Source organism: Mustela erminea, chromosome 10 (assembly GCF_009829155.1).
Source record: "Mustela erminea isolate mMusErm1 chromosome 10, mMusErm1.Pri, whole genome shotgun sequence".
Taxonomy (NCBI): Eukaryota; Metazoa; Chordata; class Mammalia; order Carnivora; family Mustelidae; genus Mustela; species Mustela erminea.
The window spans coordinates 79,200,607-79,221,630 of NC_045623.1; the positions used below are offsets into that span (position 1 = coordinate 79,200,607).

The 21,024-nt window shown below is 52.9% G+C and overlaps 1 protein-coding gene across 1 annotated transcript; it reads right to left on the minus strand.

Annotated features, from left to right (window-relative positions):
- Window positions 1-585: 585 nt before the first annotated feature.
- MFSD2A (major facilitator superfamily domain containing 2A) lies at window positions 586-14,349 on the minus strand. Its single transcript, XM_032361569.1, is given in 15 exon segments — window positions 586-1,340; window positions 2,165-2,341; window positions 2,433-2,576; window positions 3,008-3,120; window positions 3,213-3,296; window positions 3,776-3,859; window positions 4,067-4,188; window positions 4,307-4,397; window positions 4,835-4,992; window positions 5,346-5,424; window positions 5,562-5,685; window positions 10,681-10,805; window positions 12,531-12,605; window positions 12,607-12,663; window positions 14,106-14,349. Coding segments are annotated over 15 exon segments (1,590 nt in total). The 5' UTR covers window positions 14,199-14,349; the 3' UTR covers window positions 586-1,276.
- Window positions 14,350-21,024: the final 6,675 nt, after the last annotated feature.

Below are 21,024 nucleotides of genomic sequence, written 5' to 3' on the forward strand. Positions count from 1 at the left end.
ATTGGTAACTTGACATTGGCTATAGTAGAAGCAATTATGCCATGCCAACGGACAAGTGCTGTAAATGAAGACTTCCCCTGCAACCTTCTCCCCACCCACGATGGTTTTTCACCAGCACACCAGTGCTGAGACCCCTCCTTAGCCCACACACAAGACCACCCAGCCAGATATGCTCTCACCTTCCAACACCGTCGTTAATAACTATGGGGAAAGAATCGCAGGTCTCTAGGACCTCACACAGCCTCAATCACATAGTGTGTGTGCCAGCAGCACGCGTTTAAGCATGCCGAGGGCAGGAGGCACAGCGTGCAGGCCTGGGCAGACCAGTCGGCTGTCTGCTAGTCAGTGGGTCACTCAGATGCAGGGGAGCGAAGGGTGGACATTCACAGACTTGGGATGGGATTCCAGCTAGGCAATTCTTGGCCATGTGACCTGAACCAGGTCCCTCTCTATACAGGAGCTCAGTCTACTCGTCTTCAAAGTGGAACAGACCTGGGGCGCCTAGGTGACTCGGCTGGATAAGCGCCCGACTCTTGATCTCAGCTCAGGTCTTGATCTCAGGGTGGTGAGTTCAAGCCCCATGCTGGGCATGGACCCTACTTCAAAAATACTAATAAAGAAAAAATAAATAAATAAAGGGGAATAGTCCCAATGTAGCAAGACTGTTTTAAGGATTAAATTTGAGAACCAGCACAATGAAGGTAAAGCCTCCACACCATGCCTGGTATAGACAGGTGTTTAGTGAACGTTAGCTGATGCTGTTATCACACCTCCAGACACAGTCTTGCTCCCCAGGGCACCTGCAGCTTCATTTCCCTGTCTTAGCACAGAAGGGCTCAGTGAGTGGCTGAGGGCAAAGACAGAAACAAGCACCTCTGGTTTCCAGCTTTTATCAAAATTAATAACATTAATAGCACACAAACACATACATACACACGTTGCTATATACACGGTCATTAAGTTATTAATTAGTCTCTGTATAAAACGTTTCTACATTAGTGTTTCGGGCTAGGCCTCATCAGTCCATGGCATATTCACAGTAGCAGCCCTGGGGCTTGGCCCCATGGGCAGGCAGATGAGAGGCAGGAGGCTGTCTGAACAGCGCCCCCCACTGTAGGCACAGGAGGTATCCTGGGCCACTTACTCTTCCAGTCTTTGGCTCCCTTTCTGGCACCTGGAGATCAGCTAGTCAGCGAACAGGCCGGCAGGCCCTGATTCCTCCTGTGGTCTGGGCCCCAGTCCCCGTGGATGGTGGCTTCAGGCAACACAGCAAGCCCTAGAGGATGCTGGCCAGCTCTGTAGAGTCTGTGTCTGAGCAGCCAGAGCTGCTGGCCTCTTCCCTGCAAGAGCCAGAGGAGATGGGTTGGAGGAAGCATCCTTCCCCTTCCCCAGCTGCCTTGTTCCTCACCAGACATCGGCCCTACAGCCAGCTGTCAGATGAGTCTAAACGACAGGTTGTAGACAGTTGGCTCACTCCCTCTCTTCATCCAGAAACCGCCAGTTGGTCTGTTTGCAGTTCTTGCTGCCCACAGCGCACCACAAGCCCCAGGACTACGTCTTGGCCTGGGCTTGCTGATGGACCACCATGAATTCACTTCCCCGTGCCTTCTGGTCTCCAGAAAGGCAGCCTCAGACCACTCCTGAGGTCTTGCCAGCCCAGAGAGCCGTGAAGAAGGCAGGCTCTGGAGTGAGAATGCCAGGGCTCAAACTCCAGTTCTACTCCTTCTCAGCTGGGCGGGTTACTCTTCCTGGTTAAGGCTGGGTTTCTTTATCAGCTGGGTGGGAATCTCGGGACTCTCCTGACGCCTAGGGTTCTCGAAGGACTGCAGGAGATCATGAAGGCACATTCCCTAGTAAACTCGGTGAGGGCGGGGATTCTGTCTGTTTCATCCACTAGAGCAGTACCTGGCCCCTAGTAGGTTTCCAGTAAGTAGCTGCTGAATGAAGAAATGCAAAACCAGCCGGCCTACAGCCTGGCACGCAGCTAAGTATCGAGAGATGTCAGCTGCCATTCTCCTCAATCAGTTGCGGGAAGGGGCAACAGAGGAGGAGCCTTCAAGGGAAGACGTCCATGTGCAGGAGGTAAGACAGGACTTGGCCACAAGAGGCAGGGTCTGAGGGCCTAGATCAGACTTTCCCCCACTCCTTTCCTCCCCGCTCTCACCTCAGAGCCTGCAGGGCCTTCTTGTTCTGCCGCCGCTTCTCCTCATCGATGGGGTACAGCGTGAAGAGCAGCAGGCCTAGCAGGATGAGGGCTATGGGAGCTATGGTCACCAGCATCTTCAGGGTGAATTTGACACGTGCCGGCTGGGAGCAGCCACGGCTCTGGTACCCGGCAAAGCTGTGGGACCCAGTGGTCAAGGGAGTGGTGAGCCCGGGGCCCCTGGGGCTCCGCCCTGCCCAGCCCTACTCCCGGACCCCACTGCACTCACTCAAGACTGAGTGTGGAGATGCCTAGGGAGACTCCGGAGGCGAACTTGGTGAAGAAGACATAAAAGGAGAAGAAGATGGGCTCGGTTCCATGAAACTGGGGCTGCTTCAGATGGAAGTCGTCGATGACATCAGGCAGCATGGACCTGCAGTGTGGTGGTGGCCGTGAGGCCATGAAGACCCACCCGCCCAGTGCATCAGGGCCCCCACTAGTCCATGTGGCACCTCTGTGTCAGTAAGAAGAGGTGGCCTCTGGGACTTTTGTAGCCCTGGGGCACACAGCTCTGTGAAGACATGGCAACTTCATGGTAATAAGAAGGCCCCCTTCTCTGAGACGGAGCCCCCCCTCAGGTATGCAGCTTAGCGAATAGGGCACAGACCAGATTTAAGCCGCCCATCTCTCACCTCGATTGGGTCTTCTTACAAAGTTCACAACCAATACAACTGTACAGGAAGACCTGTCCCACCCCCAACCTAGACCCACAAGCAGGAGAACCCCTGCAGAATTCCCAAGGAGCTTAAGAGGTAGGAGGAAAGGGGCTGGGGAACATAGCCAGGTGGGCCTCCATACACTTACCAGGGTAATAAGAAGGCCGCAGCTACACTGATGCCAGCTGCCACAGCTACCACGTAGGTAACAATCAGGTTGCTCTCCATGAAGGCCACCAAGATGAGAAATGGCACTGCTGACTAGAGGAAGGGGTGGGTTCAGGAAGATGAGTCAGCCTGGAGACTCCCACCAGCAACCCCCAACTATGCCCAGGCCTTTCAGCCCCACTCACTGAGATCCCAATGTTTACGGCCGTCTTCTTGCCAAATCGGGTTAGGAACCACTGCCAGATGGGAATGGTGAATGTGGCCGAGAGCTGGGGATACACGGTGGAGGGGCTTAGTCGTGAACTCCTTAGTCATGAACTCCTGCTGCCCTTGCTGAACCTCGAAGATATTCCTAGCCTTGCCGAAAGATATTCCTAACCTTGCCTGTGGGCAGCTAGATGACACCATCTGGGCCCTGAGGAAGTGGACAGGCACCTTGGATGGCTCCCCAGGGGAGCTGAGTGCTAGTCCCAGTCTAATCTCCTACCTTCTCTGAGCACGGCTGAGCACAAAGTCTCCAAGTTCCTGGTCTCCACGCCTTGGTTTTTGCTATGTTCCCTACTGGATTATCTTGCCCCAAATCTTGTACAGTCTTGCCTAAGCAATTGTAGGTCAGATATGACCAGTGATTCGGAGATTCCTCCCTTATCCCTCCTAACCTTAGCCAGTCTGGGAAACAACCTCTGACTATCCAAAGAATCATCTCCAAGCACAGGCTGTCTACCCACCCTCAGGGCCCCACACACACCATGATGGCCAGGAGCAGATTCTGGAATTCGTTTCGGAAGCCCAGGGTGTAGGTGCAAAACAAGGCGAAGTTCCCCTCCACCAGCTGGGGGATGGGCAGGGTAGAGGGAAGGATATGCAAGGAAAGAAGTGATGTCAGGGCCCAGGCTTCCCCATGTTTCTGGAACCTCTGCTTACCCCGCCCCCATCCCCCTGTCCCTCCGGCTTCATCACAGCCCCAGTCCTTGTTTTACCCCACCCCTCTTGCACCCGTCCTACCCTCAAGGCTGAGCATGTCAGGCCCCCCACTCACCATAAAAGCCAGGGAGGTGAAGAGGAAGCCGGCAATAAGCTTGACGTAGGGGCCATAGCCCATGACAAGCCGGAGGCCCCGAAAAAAGGATATTGGCTCAGCCTGCTGAGTCTCATAGGGTTCTGGGGGCCAGAGGAGACAGTGAGGAAGGAGCGGAGGCCCATCCCAAGCCTGCGGCCCAGGCAGAGGAACAAAGCCAGGCAGTGCTGGGGCCTACACCGCTCCCCAGTGACCCCTCACCTCTCTGCTCCCTCACGCCCAGGGTCAGGATGACAGCACAGATGACATAGATGGAAGCAATGACCCCTGCCGCTAACAGGTACGCATTTTGCTACAAGGGAGATAAAGGCGACAGAAAATCAGTTCGATCTTATCCCAACTCTTGGCAGCTCTACTCCATGGAATAGGCCCTTCCCTGGGGCCTCACTGTCTCTACCTGTGAAATGGGAGAATCATTCTGGGCCAGCTGCCTCTTCCCACAGCTAAGCAAAGTCCAAAGAAATAGAATGTTAAGAAACCAGCCTGTGGAGTGTGATAGCCCACCATTCATCTCCCCAAATCTAGTTTCTGTAAATCACTAGTTCTGTGACCCAGGCCAAATTATTTAGCCTCTGTATGTGTAGTTTCCTTATCAGAAAAGCGGGCCTGTTAACAATGTGTATAGATCAAACGCCCCACACTTAATAAACGTGGATGGCATTGAGGAGGCCTGCAGAGCGCCCCGCTGTGCCTCATCTCCCCACATCTCTGCACCGCCAAGGGCCTCACCGTTTCTCTCAGGGAGGTGGTGCTCTGTGTCCGATTGGCACCTTCCGTGGCCAGTGCGGAGTCAGCGGGGTCCTGGAGGCAAGGCGTATCCGCTTGTCCCACGATTTGCCCCTGGATCGCTGTGCCCAGCACTGTGCCCATTACCTCCACAGTCATCCCTGAATGGTAAAAAGGTCCTTTGGAGGGGCCTCATGACTTGTCGGCCTCCAGGGAGGAAGGTCGGCTGGATAGAGGCCCAGTTCTAGCCTCAGGTGGTGGCAGCCGCTCCAGGAGGGTAGATATACAATGGTGGGACAGATGGCACCTTGGCCTACACTTAAGGCCTTGCTCTGTATGACCTCTGTCTAGTCCCTGAACCTCTCTGTTCTCACCAGAGCAATGAAGGGATCAAGTTATTTTTGAGACAGCTTTACACCCAGTCCCAGCAAGGGAAGAAATGTGGCATGAGGGTCAGGGAATAATCACCCCATGGTGCCTGGTGGGTGGGTCAGTGGGCCGGAGAGACACTTACGATATGCAGTGGCAGAATCCCGCTCACTCTGCTCTGTGCTGATGAACATCGTGAGAGCTGAGTAGGGAACGTGGAAACACTGGCATGGAAGAGAGGCCCTCGGCCAGTCAGATGATGGACAAGCAGATGTGGCTTCTGGCACCAACCATACAGGCCCTGGGGACGGCCCTCGTTCCTCCCCACCACCAGACACCCAGGGGAGGCACCCACACTCACCGTGACCAGTGTTTCAAACAGGCAATAGAAAAGCAGGTACCACAGGGCCTGGCCCTGTGGGAAGTCAGGCACGAACCAGATGAGGAAGTAAGCAATGATGGCCAGGGGTGTGGAGAAGATGATCCTGGGAGAAGGGGGGGTGGTCTGAGTAGGGGCTGGATGCCAAAACCCCAGGATCTGGGGTCAGCCCAGATTGCTCTGTAGACCCACAGGGTGCCTGCCGGGAAGGAAATTCCTCCCCCTGAATCCACCCACCCCAGGGTCTCTGGGAAGAGGCTGATAGCCAAGCCCGGAAGTGCAGACTGCCACAGGGCCCCTGGACTGAAATCTTGAGCACGGAGCATGAGGTCAGACACTGTGCCTTGCCTAGTCTCCCCAGTGGAGAGGGCTCAAGGCAGGGGCTTCCTTCCTATGGGCTGGGAAAACCATGAATGGCAGTGAAACCTTGGGTGGTAGGGCAGGAAGGCAGGAAGAAGGAGCAACCCCAACACTGGTGTTCTTACATGTGCACACACACCCCACGTGAGCTCACATATACACACACCATGGGCACACACATGGCTGGGGGAGGACAACTCCAGGTCTAAGACCAGGCCTAGTGAAATCACTCTAAGGGAGGGTAAATGTCTGCCTTCTCAATGGTGCCTCCCACAACATTACAAAAGTGGTTAGACCCCAGGATGGACTGACTTCATGTCATCAGTATAAAAGGCAACAAAGGAGCGCCTGGGTGGCTCAGTGGGTTAAAGCCTCTGCCTTCGGTTCCGGTCATGATCTCAGGGTCCTGGGATTGAGCCCCCCATCGGGCTCTCTGCTTGGCAGGGAGCCTGCTTCCCTTCCCCTCTCTCTCTGCCTGCCTCTCTGCCTACTTGTGATCTCTGTCTGTCAAATAAATAAAATCTTTAAAAAAATAAATAAAAAGGCAACAGAGAGCAATGGCTAAGAGAAAGACCTTTGGAGCCATTCTTCAGGAATGCAATTCTGCCTCTACCAATAACTATACATAGTTTGGTCTTGAGCAAGTCATTCAACTTCTCTAAGGTTCATTTTCTTATCTGTATAAAGAGAATAGTAATAGCACCTAATTACACTCAACCCTTACTCAAGAGATATTCAAGTGCTGACTCTGGGCTAAGCACTATTCTTATGACTTAGGATGGATCAGTGAGTGAAACAGACAAAAGTTACTGCCCCGATGGAACTTGTATTCTAGTTGGCAAATGAAAAATAAATATAATTTAAAAGTTAAACATGTATTATTCAGCTTTCAAAAGGAATGGAAGTCTGACACATGTTATAACAGAGATGAACCTTGAAGACATTACACTAAGTGAAATAAGCCAGTCACAAAAGGACAAGTATTGCCTGATCCCACCTACTAGAGACCTAGAGATGTCAAATTCAGACACAGAAAGTAAAACGGTGGTTGTGAGTCACTGTGGGGAGGGAGGTATGGGGAGTTATTGTTTCTGGGTACAGAGTTTCAGTTTGGGAAGATGAAAAAGGTCTGGAGAAGGATGGTGGTGATGGTTGCACAATAAGAATATATTTAATGGGGGACGCTTGGGTGGCTCAGTTGGTTAAGCAGCTGCCTTCAGCTCAGGTCATAATCCCAGCGTCCTGGGATCGAGTCCTGCATCGGGCTTCTTGCTCGGCGGGGAGCCTGCTTCTCCTTCTGCCTCTGCCTGCCATTCTGTCTGCCTGTGCTCAGCCTCTCTCCCTCTCTCTCTGATAAAAAAAAAAAAAAAAAAAAAAAAAAAAAAGAATATATTTAATGGGGCAGCCTGGGTGGCTCAGTGGGTTGGGACTCCGTCTTCAGCCCGCGTCATGATCTCAGGGTCGTGGAATCGAGTCCCACATCGCGCTCTCTGCTCAGCGGGGAGCCTATTTCCCCCTCTCTCTCTGCCTGCCTCTCTGCCTACTTGTGATCTCTCTCTCTCTCTGTCAAATAAATAAATAAAATCTTAAAAAAAAAAAGGAATATATTTCATGGCACTAAATTGTACAGTTAAAAAATGCTTAAAATGGTGGGGTGACTGGGTGGCTCAGTCGGTTAAGTGACCAACTCTCTCTCTTTTTTTTTAAAGATTTTATTTATTTATTTGACACAGAAAGAGAGATCACAAGCAGCAGAGAGGCAGAGAGACTGGGGGAAGAAGGCTCCCTGCCGAGCAGAGAGCCCAGTGTGGGGCCTGATCCCAGGACCCTGAGATCACGACCCGAGCGGAAGGCAGAGACCCAACCCACTGAGCCACCCAGGTGCCCCAGTGACCAACTCTTGATTTAGGTTCAGGTCAGGATCTCAGGGTCCTGGGATCAAGCCCCGAGGCAGGCTCCATGCTCAGCGGGAAGTCTGCTTCAGGATTCTCCCTCTCTCTCTCTGGCCCTCTCCCTGCTCTCTCTTTCTCTCTCTCAAATAAATACATCTTTTTAAAGATGGTGGGGGAGTTTTGTGCCTGGGTGGCTTAGTTGGTTAAGCATCTGCCTTTGGCTCAGGTCATGATCCTGGGGTCCTGGGATGGAACCCTATATCAGGCTCCCTGCTCAGTGGTGAGCCTGCTTCTCCCTCTCCCTCTGCCCCTCCCCCCCTCCGACTTGTGCTCTCTCTTGCTCGCTCACTCTATCTCAAATAAATTAAATCTTTTAAAAAATAAAAACAAATAAATAAATAAATAGTTAAAATGACAAAATGTATGTTATATATATTTTACCACAGTTTTTAAAAATTCTATAACATTAGAAGGTGATTAAGGGCTACAGAGAAAAGAAAGCTGGCTAAAGGGGACCAGGAGCTTGGGGTTACAACGGACAGCACAGTAGACAGGGAAGCCCTCATCGAGAAGCTGACGTCTGTGCCAAGACTTTCCTGAGAGGAAGCAGTTGGCCTTGCAGTTGCCTGAGGCCAAAGTGTGCTGGGCCGAGCAGTCAGGTGCTTGGGCAGGTCTGAGGAGTAGCAAGGAGGCCGCTGAGATTGGAGTGGAGTGAGTAGAGGGGACGGGCTTAGGAGACAGGGTTGGAGGACATGGAGTATCAGGTCATGTAAGGCCTTACAGGCCACTGGAAGGACTCTGATTCTATTTCACAGAAAGGGAGGAGTTTTGAGACTTCAGTAAGTTGATATTAAAATGTAGAACAGTGCTTGGGACACAGTAAGTGCTTGCTGTGACTTTGACACCAGGAGAGCTCAGCAGGAGAGTATGGTGGTCTGCAGCCTGGGAATCAGGCCACAGGCCCAGCCCTGCTACACCCCCGCCTGCCCGCCTGACCCTGGCCTCTCACCAGGTAGCCTCGGGAACTCCAGGGAAAGTGTCTGTCAAAGTCCTCCCGATCTGAAGGGTGGATTTGAGTGCTGGCTGAGGGCAGGGGCTGCTCTTGAGGGCTGGAAGGATGGTTGGATGGTTGGCCACGGGGCTGATAGACCCTAAAGGCCCAGGCTCTTTTCACACTACAAGAAGGGGCCTAGGACCTTACTGGGGTAGGGACAGGAAGGAGGTCCCATACCCTCATGGCAGGCCTTCAGTCCACGAGGGATCCAGTGTGCCCTCAGACACAGGGGTGGAGGTACCATTCAAGAGGTATCACTGGGATTATCACTGGAATTACCACTCAGGCAGGTGAGGACATGTACAGAGACACGGTGTTAAGTGAAAAGGGAGCCTGAAGGGCCCTCAGCAACTTCAGCAAGCTGGCTGCCACACCTGCCCAGCGTGAGGCCCTCAGATCCTACTTCCCACGGGGAGGGCCTCCTCTGCTCTCCCTCTCGGCCCTCCTCCCTCCAGCCCGAATCCACGTGTCTCCTCAGAGAACAAGGGCTCCTTCCTGCCGCCTTCGCTGAGAAACCAAGTGTGACTGGAAGTAACCCGGAGGCTGCCGCCACCGCAAGGGGCTGTCCAGGGTAGCTGCATGCCATTGGCTGTGCCTCATGAGGAGATGTGGCAGCAAAGCCCCACCTCCCACCGGCTGCCAGGGACTCAGATCCGGGGCCCAGCCTTGTGGCTAACTCCTACCTGGACAGCCTGTCCAGGTAAGGCAGGCTCTCTTGCCTTCCTGCTACCGTCCTCCCTACCCCCTCCCCCACCCCAGCCATAAAGCCTGGATCAAAGGCCCCAATTTGGGCCTTAGCCAGAGGCTGGCGGGGGGATTGTGGTGGGAGGGGGGCCTCGTGGGAAAGGAAGTCGTGGGGGTGAGGTGGGGGCTGTGGGAAGAGCTTTGAAGGCCGGAGACCAGGTATGGGCACCCCTGGGGCAGGAAGGCGCCCACTTGAGCCTGGATGGGCTGGAGATGAAAGGGGTATGTCCACCCCCCTCCCTCCACCGAGCAGGATGTCCTGGAGGGAACCAGAGCTCCAGCCTGTCAGCCTGTCCCATGTGTCTCCCTTTGCTGTCTGATCTATAGTACTACCTCCCCCAACCTTACCCTATAGCCTGAGGCTGAGTAGTATAGGCTCTGTATCAAGGGAAAAGGTACTTTACATCACCCAAGGGTGCAGAGGTTATGGGTCTGCTATTCAATTCTGGGTATTACCCTCCACCCTTGCCCCACCAGGAGCTACTCTGAAGAGGTGCCAAATTATAGATTACTTAATAAGGGCCAAGACTGTTCTTGTTCTATATATTTCACATATAAAAAAGGTGTGACCTTCCCCATAAACCCAGGAGGCACACATAATTATCTCCATTTTGCAGATGAAGAAACTTGAGGCTCAGAGATGTTAAGTGAACTTGCCCCGAGGTTGCACAGCTTGGGGGGTGTTGAAACTGAGGCAGGCTGGTTTCAGAGTGTAACCTCTCAACCACTGTGCAGCACTGTCTCTGCCACTGTGGGAAATGACTTCCCTTCACTTGAAGGGAATGGACCGCAAGGGAGCAACGGGGCCTGGAGAAGGGGGGAAGCTCCTCAGTGTAGCAATTTGGCCAGCCTGGGAATGAATTGGCAGGGCATCGCAGTGCCCATGCCTGGGGCGGCTGAGGCCTCAGCCAGGGTTTCAACACTTGGGTTTTTTTCGTCATTTCTTCTCCTCACCCCACAGTCTGTGACAAGCCAGATGGAAAGATCAAGAGTTAGTAGACATGCCGGATGCCCTGCCTTCTGCCAGCTTGGAGAGGTCTCCTCTACTCACCAGGGCATGAGGCGGCCCAGGCGGGTCCAGGAAGATTTGCTAATGCAGAAGCCCACCAAGGGGTCTGTGAAGGCATCCCAAGCTCGGCCCACAAACAGGATGATGGAGGCAGAGAAAGGGTCCACCTGGAATAGGGAACACATGGAAGATGACCCCTTAATCCTTCTCACCTCAACTCTCAATGGTAGGCAAAAGCAAGGGCTCCCTCCCCGTCCCAGCCAGGTCTTGGGGACTGTGCGCTGCTCTCACCCAGGCCTTAAGCATCTTTGCTTGCCTGTTGACGGTGATAGTAACAGTTCTCTGATAGCAGTCAGTAGCAGCACGTGCCTTAGAAATTTTTCCAGATCTGCTCTCTTATGTCCTCCCTTCCACTGCCCTTGAAAACACTCCCACCCATTAGAATGAACCCAGAATCCTTTCCTTGCTTCGCTCTCACAGCCCTGAGCTCCACACCACCTGATAGCAGAATGAGCATTTGCTGGGTGACCACAGCGGGCCTCAATTTCCCCATCTGTATAATGGGAGTTATGATCCCTATCTTACAGAACCAGAGTCAAAATCCCTGTCTTACAGGTCAAGCTCTATTTTGGATGTGGAAAAAGAAATCTTTAGATGCTTTTAGAAAGTGGCCTGTCACTATCCAGTCAAACTACTCCCCTCTCCACAAATCTTTTAGCCTGAAAGAGACAGCTTATCTGGAAGGGAAGACTCTTCCTTATACCCATCAAGACTCTACTTTTGCTTTTGTTCCAGGGAGTGGGGAAGCTGGTGCCTCTCCCACACTGTAAGCTTCCCCAATCCGACTTTCCCTACCCTCCCACTCCTGACAACAGTTCTACACTTGGAGTACAGGTTCCTCATATTTGCACCCCACTTAGGACCCAGCCCATGGGATTTGCTCCAAAACTAGCTGCTTGAATGAAGTTATTTGTCCTTCCTGGGGCTCAATGTTCCCCACCTAGAAATGGATACAACTAAGATGCTTTGCTTGCAGAGCCAGATGCTACATAGAAAAGACAGCCAGGGGTGCCTGGATGGGCTCAGTCATTAAGTGTCTACCTTCAGCTCCGGTCATGATCCCTGGGTCCTGGGGTCAAGCCCTGCATCGGGGTCCCTGATCGATGAAAGCCACTTTCTCCCTCTCCCATTACCCCTGCTTGTGTTCCCTCTCTCGCTATCTCTCTGTCAGTTAAATGAATAAGATCTTTAAAAAAAGAAAAGACAGCCAGTGCGGTGTGTGAGCCCCAAAATCCATGGATGTTGAGTTTCCCATTCTTCCACCCAGGCAAAGTGATTTCTCAGGATGCCAGCCTCCTGGCCAAAGCTTCTCAAAACAAAGTGGAGCCCTGCTTCTCCCTAAGTACCTCTCCCAGTGAAAGACCCCACACACCAGGCACCTTCCCTGAGCCTAGCACTTGGGGACCCCTCTGCCCACTGACATGCCTCTGCTTCTTAGGTGAAGGTGAGATATGCCTTATCTATAAGCCTGGAAACATCTAGCAACCCCTGAGCGGGGCCAGCTGACTGTTGTCCAGATGGGGACACGGTGTGCCAATCTCTTCTTAGAACAGCGTCACTAGCAGGCTCCATTCGCCCTCACACCCTCGCCTACCCCTCCAGGCTCTATTGCTCTTGCCAGGCAAGAAGTTGCCTGACCTTGCCAGCTGAGACTCCAGGAGCGGATAGATTCCCCCGGCTGGATACTTTCCAAAGCCTTCTTATTTCTTATCCGCTGCTGACTCTGAGAGGCAGCAAAGTAAGGATTCCAGTCCCATTTCACAGATGGAACAGTCCCTAATCCTTCCTACCTCAGGATGCTGGAGGAGCCCTGGCAGGCTCATTCCACTTACCTGAGCCACATCCAACAGGTAGATCTGCAGGAAGAACCCCAGGGCACAGCCTGTCACCTGGTAGGGGGCCCCCCCCAACTGCATAGCAAAGCTTGTTGCAAATGGACAACTGTTGTTTCTTCTTGGGTTCCTTCTGAGAAGAAGAGGAAAGGATGAAAAAAACCCAAGATCCTGGCCTCCATCCTAGAATGTTCCAGAGGCAGGACCATCCCTCCAGCCATCTCTGCCAGGAGGAACAAGTCTGCCTTGCCCAGTTCCCACCCAGGGAGAGCTCACTTCCCACAAGAAAAGAAAGGTATTCTCTATCTTAGGAACCCTGGAAAAAGGGAATCCATACTGAGGAAGTTGCCCCTAAGCCACCCCACCCCCAGATTCCGAGTTATTTTAGCAGCCCGCAGTCCCAGGGGACTCCCACCAGGGTCTCAGCCATGCTCTTTTCAAGCTGGAAGGGAGCATGTTCCAGCAGTGGACCTGTCCCCACCCAGTACCAACCGCCACAACCTGAAAATCCTCTTGCTGCCAAGAGCCACCTAAGCCCAACCCCTGCTCCCGCCCTAGTTCAGAGGCCAGGACCCACCTGCCTACTGGGTTGAGGACTCTAGAGAGCCCGGAGCCCGGCTCAGCTGGCTGAGGGCACAGCTGTTCCTTCATCTGTCCCTGAGCCACCCTGGCCCCTGAACGCAGCCAGAGCTTCAGGCCAGCCCAGGAACTGTCCTGCCCTCCCTCTTGCTGTCCCCCATCTTCAGCTCCTAGGGAACCTTGGAGAGGAGAAGAAAGGACTCTGGGTGCTGGGGCCCTAACTGGGTGGGGCACCAGGAAGATTGAGGTTGCCGGGGGGAAAGTAGAGATTACTCAGATGCAGTAGCAACCTAACTCCTCACCCTGGCTGCTTGCAGGGACCGGTTAATAAAGCTAACAGGAAAAGGCAGTCACTTCCCAGGCAGATATCTGTTGCCTGGGATCCACTCCCCCTCGAGCCTCCCGATTTCGTTTGGCTCTTCATGAGGTCCAAGAGAGCTGGCGATGGGGTCGAAGGTCAAGACGCGCAAAGCACCGCGCGCGCCAACACCCACACTCACACAAATGCCTGGGGGAGTAGCTCTTGTTCTAATGAATGAACTTGAGCGGCCCTCACCGCAGAGCGGAGGCGCAAGCGTAGGTCTGTGGGAGTGAGGAGTAGGGGGCTGAGAGATGGGGAACTAACGGGGTTTTCCCAGACCTCTGGGGTCTGCCTGGCTTCCAGGGTGGCAAACCTAAGCCACTCGTCACAGAAGAACGGAAACCGGCTCAGTAGAGCCGGGCACCACGTGAAGCTTCTGGCAGGGCCGCTCCTCGGAGATGCGGGGCGGCGGGCGGGAGGGGGTGAGAAAAGGGGGGCTCCGGGGCCTACAAACTTTCTTCTTCAGCCCCCGTCCCCAGGACAACCCCCCGCCCTCCCCTGCAGCGGGGCCCGCAGGTCCCAGGCTAGCCCAAGGCGTCCCGGAACCAAGCCTCTCCCTCGACGTCCCCATCTAAGCTCGCCCCCAGCCCCCAGCCCTCCGCCCGGGTTGGCGGGGTTCGGGGGCGAGCCCTCACCTTCACCTGGGCCGGCCGTTCAGCGGCTGGGAGGATGCCGGTGGGCAGCAGCCCCGCCGCGGAGCCGCCCTCGGCGCCCTCTCCTTTGGCCATGACCCGCGGGCCACGCCGCCTGGGACCGGGACGCCGCGATGCTCCTCTGCTCCCCGGGCCTCGGCTCCCGCCCGGGATCCCGTCGTGACCGCCGCCGCTACCGCCGCCGCGCGCGCTTCTAAACCCGGCAGGCGGGCGAGGCTCACACTCCCCTGCACGCCCCCTCGCGCCTCTTAAAAGCTCGGCCCCTGCCCTCTGTGAGATCCAATCCCTGAGCCAGCGGCCCGCCGCAGCCAATCTCCGCGGCCGGCTGCCCGCGCTCCCGCCTGTCTCAGCCAGCCCAGCAGGCTCTGCCACACAGCCACGTTCTCAAAAGCCGGCATCCGGCTTGCGCGTGCTCTTCGGAACCCGGGGGGGAGAAGACCGGGACACCCACCTGACGCGCACGAGGAAACTGAGGCCTAAGGCTGGAAGGGAGCTGCCCGAGGTCCCCCAGAGTGAGTTCTCCCCGAGTGTTGCCTGCAGCCCACGACTTCTGACCCCCCGCGCCTAGGAACCGCTAGGAGCTGGGAAACCCACCGCCCCCTTTAAAACCAGGAGTCGGGTCGAGTGTCCCTCTCCTCCAAACCTGGATGGAGGATGTAGCGCCTGCCACTTTCAGTATCGATGCCCCTCTTAAATCCCCCAGGACTGATCATTCCCGCTTTCAAACACTGGATTCTTGGGGGCTCTGGGCGATGGAGTGGGGAGTGAGTGGGGTCGGGTGGGGGGGGGGAGATGAGGCCATGCAGCCGCTGCCCCTGCTGGCGGGGGGCTCCCGAGTTGTGGGGAGGAGACAGGACCACAGCCGCTAGGACACCATGATCATAACAGTGACCTTTATGGAGAGGTTCCTCCATGCCTGATGTGATCTCATTCAATCCTCTGGGCAACAACGAGCTGGGGACTAACATCCCCATTTTATAGCCGAGGAAATGCAGAGAAGCCAACCAGCTGTTCCTTGACAGAGCCAGGCCACCAGGTTTCCTCCCTTTCCAGAGCCTTCTCTCTTAGCAGCCTTGCTCTGTCCCCCTCAGCAAAAATTACCAGAAGGCTAATGGGGGTGTGTGTGTCTCCCCAACAAAAAGCCTTGGGAGATACAGAGCTGCGGTGGCACTCTGGGTTGAAACAATCAAGGAAAAGACGTGAGAAAGAGAGGACTGAGTAATCTGGTCCTTGAGAGAAGATGGACATTAGTCTGGAACAGAGGCCAGACAGACACAGATCCAGAAAACATGCTTTTCTACCACCTCGGGGTCCCTTACGCGCCCCCTGTCACCCCAGACTTCCCAGACACTCAAGAGGCCAGGTGGGGACCCATTTGCTCTAATTAGTGAGGAGGCTGCTGGGATTCTCAAGGGCCACTCACCTCTGCTCTTGTGATGGCTCAGCTTCCGGATCCTTCTTTTCTTACTTAAGATCTCTGATGGCAGGGAGGAGAGGTGAGGTCTGGCTACCCAGGATGGCCACAACAAGCTTCCTCATATGCCCTAGCAGCTTCCATCTTGACACACAGCTCTTGGTCACTGCTGAGCAGAAAGAGCCAAAGCGAGGCAGCTGAATACTGTGAAGATCGCCCAGACTGGCCCCCGTGGCTCCACCACAAGCTGTCTGACCATCTTCTGTCTCTTCCCTTCTCTGGGTTTGAGTCGGCTGCGGTGAGCTCTGTGAGCCCTCCAGCCCTAAAGCCTTCACTCTTGTAGCATCACGCCATGTTACAAGTGATTTCAACCCCCACTCCCCCCGCCCCCGACCGTGAACTCCAGGAAGACAGGAACCACATCTCTTCCACTGCTGTCCCCTTGAACTAGCTGGGACCTGATTCATAGTAGGAACCTCATAAATATGTGTTCAGTGATGCATGCTCTGTCTTCCTCCAGTACAAGCACAAGAGGAACCCATTAGGAAAAGCCCCAGGCTCCTCCATTTACTAGCTGTGTGGCTGGTCCCCAGCAGCTCAATTACACTCCCTCCACCCGCCCCTCCTCCACCAGCCCCAGTGTATAAAGTGGAGATATTAGTGGTGACTACCTGGTAGAGTTGTTTTGGGTATGAAACAAGAAAATGCACAGAAAGTGCTTAGCATGAGTACCTGGGAGCTGAAGCTGGCCTGGTCCCCCCTCCTGGCCTGATTCCAGCCTGTCAGTGTAGCAATGCAAGATTCCAGATATGGCCTGACCACGCCAGCACAATAGGCCTATTATTTCCCCCAGTCTGGACGCAACACACTGTTAATGCAGCCTAAGACTGCTGGGCTTCAGAGCCTTTCTCTCCCATGATTAGTTCCCATCAGGTTGTGATCAACTAAATCATTCAGATCCTTTTCACCAGAGCTGGGGTCAAGTCAGGTCTCTCCCTATCCTCTGCTTTGTGTGAGTGTCTTGAAGCTCACAGAAGGACAGTGTCATCTTGCTTATTCCAGTCTGGAGAAATCATTTTGAATGCTGGTTCTGTTGCTCACTGTTTTCTTTCACTGTCTAAGTTTAGATCCAGGCTGCTCCTTGAAACTTCGACTCCACCATCCATACTCTCGATGGGAACAGAGCCCCATAAAATACCTCCAAAGTCACTCATTCACCAGCAATAGAAACAGAGCACTGCTAATACAAAAGCTCCCAATTATTGAGCACCCACTGTATGCCAGGCAAGCACAGTGCTAAATGCTTTGTATATGCCTCTCATTCACTCCTCACTGGGGAGGGTAGTTTTTACTCCCCCCATTTTATAGATGATGAAGCCAAGGCTAAAGGAGGGGGAGCAGGGACGCGTTTTATAAACCCAGAGCGAAGTCCCCTTTTCTGATGATGAGTGTGGTTATAGACTTGTCACTGAGAGGTGTCTGCTGATCCTGACCACGTGTCTCCATTGGCCCTCTTGGCCACTCTCCTTCCTTCCCCTTTACCCCCACACCACCAAGCCTGGAGTCCAAGGGGCTGTGCTGAGGCTCTAGTCCACGATGGACAAAGGGCTCTATTAGCCTCAGAAACCTGGAGCAGAGACCTGGCCCCATTCTCCCTAGCAACATTCTTTCCATGTAGGACAGCAATGAGGACAAGGGCTTCTCCCTGAAGGGCAGACAGACAGATTCCCCCTCCGGTAGGACTACTCTCCCAGCCATCCTTGACCCCTTCTGTGTCTAGCCTGACCTTGCAGCCTAGGGCAAATGAACTTCAGAGTCCCGCTGCCCCTTGTTGCTCTCCACCTGTCTGTGCCCTCCTGGACACCATGCCCAGCCTGGTAGTCTTCTTTGTATGCCTTTGCATAGTCCCCTGAGCACCTCTGGGGGAGGCAAGCAGGTTCCCAGAGCTTCTTGGGAGACAGAGCAGCAGAGTGAAGTACAAAGATCCCCGAGACAGGTTACCTGGCTTCATATCTCTACCATTACAGTTTACTCTTGGGCAAATTATCAGATTTCTGATCCTCACTTTCCCCAACTGTCAAATGGGGATAATAATTGAATGTATCTCATAGGGTTGGCATGAAGATTAAGTTTGGTGCTTAAAACAGTGCTTGGCACAGAAAGAACACTTGAAAAGGATGATGATGATGATGATGATGATGGTGATGGTTACCCCTATTGGTACCCTTGGCCAAACCTCACCAATTAAGACCACTTAAGTCAGAGGGAAGAGATTTTGATGTCAATAGCTAGGGGCTGGATTGATGTCTGGTTACACAAGGTGGTTTTTTTCTAGCAAAACTGGATGCTGTCAGAACATGATTACCAGGCAGAGCGGTTGAGGTTTTGGTGCAAGGTGAAGGAGTTGTCAAGTGTGATAGCTTATAGTTTGCTATCCAGTGGAAAATCTCTGCCATGCCTCACTGGTAGACTCACTACTCTGACTTCTGGGGAAAAAAAAATCAGCTCATACTTGAAAGTATACTTAGGTCGAGAGCCACTAGGAAGTTTACATTCTGGGTGGTAGTGCTCTGAGGCCAGGGAATGGTTAGAGGTAAGGACTGGGAAGGCCCTGGAGCAAGCATTTCCTGGAACAGCTGCTGTGACAGGGATGCCCCAGCCTGCTCTCCATGTAGCCCCTTTTGTTTGTTCTGTGGGGAGGAGGCAGGGCAGAAAGTAAGAAGGAGGGACTTTTGATGGTCCCAAGAGAGGTTCTTTGGGGAGGAAGTGCCTGAGGGCCCTTGAAGTCACCAGGGAGTCCACTGGTTCCTGCCTGGAGGTTGGTTGGGCAATTGTAGGACAAGAGAGGCCCCAAGATTGATCCATCTGACCACAAGAGGCTACAAACCACTCCCCAGGGAGGCCCCCTATCCTGGGTTTCAGGACTGAGGCTAGATGATGGGTCTGACTTCTAAGCCTCAGGTATCAGGGGGTGAGGGGCACAGAGAGTACCCAGAGATTCCCTGGGACACCTGCTGCCTCCCCAAACCAACCAGCCAGTATCCCTGTATATTCTCATCCTGGACTCCCCAAAGTTCAAGATTCTTCCCAGAAGAGAGAGACCTCCCTACTCTCCAGGAAGACTGTGCTGAGGAGAGATAGGAATGGTGGAGTAGAAGCAGAGCCTGCCTTGGGAAGCCCTAAGTCCCTGCCCTCTAGGCCTCCTTTTTACCCATCTGCATAAAAAAGCAGGTTGGACAACCTAGCACCCGCTAATGGCAGTTTTAACTTCCGCTATGGCGCACAGGAAACAGGCTTTTGGTGGCTCCCTTCAGACTGCAGGTAACCCCTATCTCATGCTGATAAGGAACAACAGAACAACATAGTTGGGGCCCTTAAAGACTGTGGCCTGCAGTCAGTCTTGTCAGGGTTTGAATATAGTTCAGTCTCTATGCTAGTTCTGTGACTTTAGGCAGGTCACTTACTTCTCTGAACTTCATTTATTTGATCTGTAATAATAGCTCCCAGCGTTATCCTGAGGATCAGGCGAGACAACATGTGTGTGCAAAACTAACCTTACAGCTGGCTCTTCATCTATGTTCATGTCTTTCCTTGGTCCATTCCCTCTGATTGACAGGATATCTTTGATTGAGAGGCAGTGGGAAAACACTTCTGTTCTGGGTTTAAAAACTTAAAATATGGGGCACCTGGGTGGCTCAGTGGGTTAAGCCTCTGCCTTTGACTCGGGTCATGCTCCCAGGGTCCTGGGATCGAGCCCCACATCGGGCTCTCTGCTCAGCGGGGAGCCTGCTTCCCTCTCTCTTTCTCTCTGCCTGCCTCTCTGCCTACTTGTGATCTCTGTCAAATAAATAAATAAATCTTTAAAAAAAAAAACTTAAAATATGAGGTAAAATTTTTTTTAAAAGTTAATTATACTGGAATTTAAAATATAAATAAATAAATAATTTTTTTAAGGCTTAAAAGGGTGTCTGGCTGGCTCAGTCAGTAGAGCATGCAACTCTATTTTTTTTTTAAAGATTTTATTTATTTATTTGACAAAGAGAGACCACAAGTAGGCAGAGAGGCAGGCAGAGAGTGAGGGAAGCAGGCTCCCTGCTGAGCAGAGAGCCTGATGTGGGGCTTGATCCCAGGTCCCTGAGATCATGACCTGAGCCAAAGGCAGAGGCCTAACCCACTGAGCCACCCAGGTGCCCCGAGCATTCAACTCTTGCTCTCAGGGTTGTAAGTGCAGAGATTGCATAAAAATAAAATCTTTAAAAAAATTATAAATAGGGGCATCTGGGTGGCTCAGTAGGTTAAGCGTCTGACTTCAGCTTGGGTGGTGATCTCAGGGTCCTGGGATAGAGCCCTGGGCCAGGTTGGGCTCCCCGCTCAGCTGGGGTTGGGGGGAGTGGGAGGGAGTCTGCTTATCCCTCTCCCTCTGCTCCTCCTTCCAGTCTGTGTGCACACACATGCTGTCTCTCTCTCTCTCTAATAAACAAAATCTTTTTACAAAATTAAAATTAAAATTAAAAATTTTAAATAAATAAAAACTTAAAAGATGAGACCCTTAAATTTTTTTTAAAGACTTTATTTATTTGAGAAAGCGAGAGAGAGCAGGGGGGGAGGAGCAGAGGGAGAGGGAGAAAGAGAGGATCTCCAGCAGACTCCCTGCTGAGTGCAGAGCCCATCTCGGGACTTGATCCTAGGACCCTGAGATCATGACCCGAGCAGAAACCAAGAGTCAGATGCTTAGCCAACTGAGCCACCCAGGTACCCCCAATTGTTTTTTAAAAGATTTTATTTATTTATTTATTTGAGAGAAAGAGCGTGCTCACATGCAAGCAAGGGGAGAGACAGAGGGAGAGGGACAGGCAGACTCTGTGCTGAGACATGGAGCCCAACATGAGGCTTGATCCCATGACCCTGAGTTCATGCCCCAGACCAAAATCAATAGTTGGTCACACAACTGACTGAGACATCCAGGTGCCCCAGGGCCTGAATTTTGTATTTTTATTTTTTTTTTAAGTTAGGGACATCTGACTGGGTCAGTTGGTAGAGCAAGCACTCTTTATCTCAGGGTCGTGAGTTTGAGCCCCACATGTGATACCGAGTTTACTTAAAATTTAAAAGAAATTTTTTTAAAAGATTTTATTTATTTATTTGTCATAGAGAGAGAAGCGAGAGCGAGCACAGGCAGACAGAGTGGCAGAGGCAGAGGGAGAAGCAGGCTCCCCGCCAAGCAAGGAGCCCGATGTGGGACTCAATCCCAGGACGCTGGGATCATGACCTGAGCTGAAGGCAGCCACTTAACCAACTGAGCCACCCAGGCGTCCCCCCCAAATAAATTTTTTTTAATAAAAGCTACTTGGAGGAGATATAAAGGGGGCCTTGTCAGTGGCTCACTGAGCCTACTCTGGGTCCACCAAGCAACACAGAGGTGAATAGGGCATGGAGGATCTTGTCCTTTGAGGAAGTCACATCTAATTATGAGGACAAACCTATGCA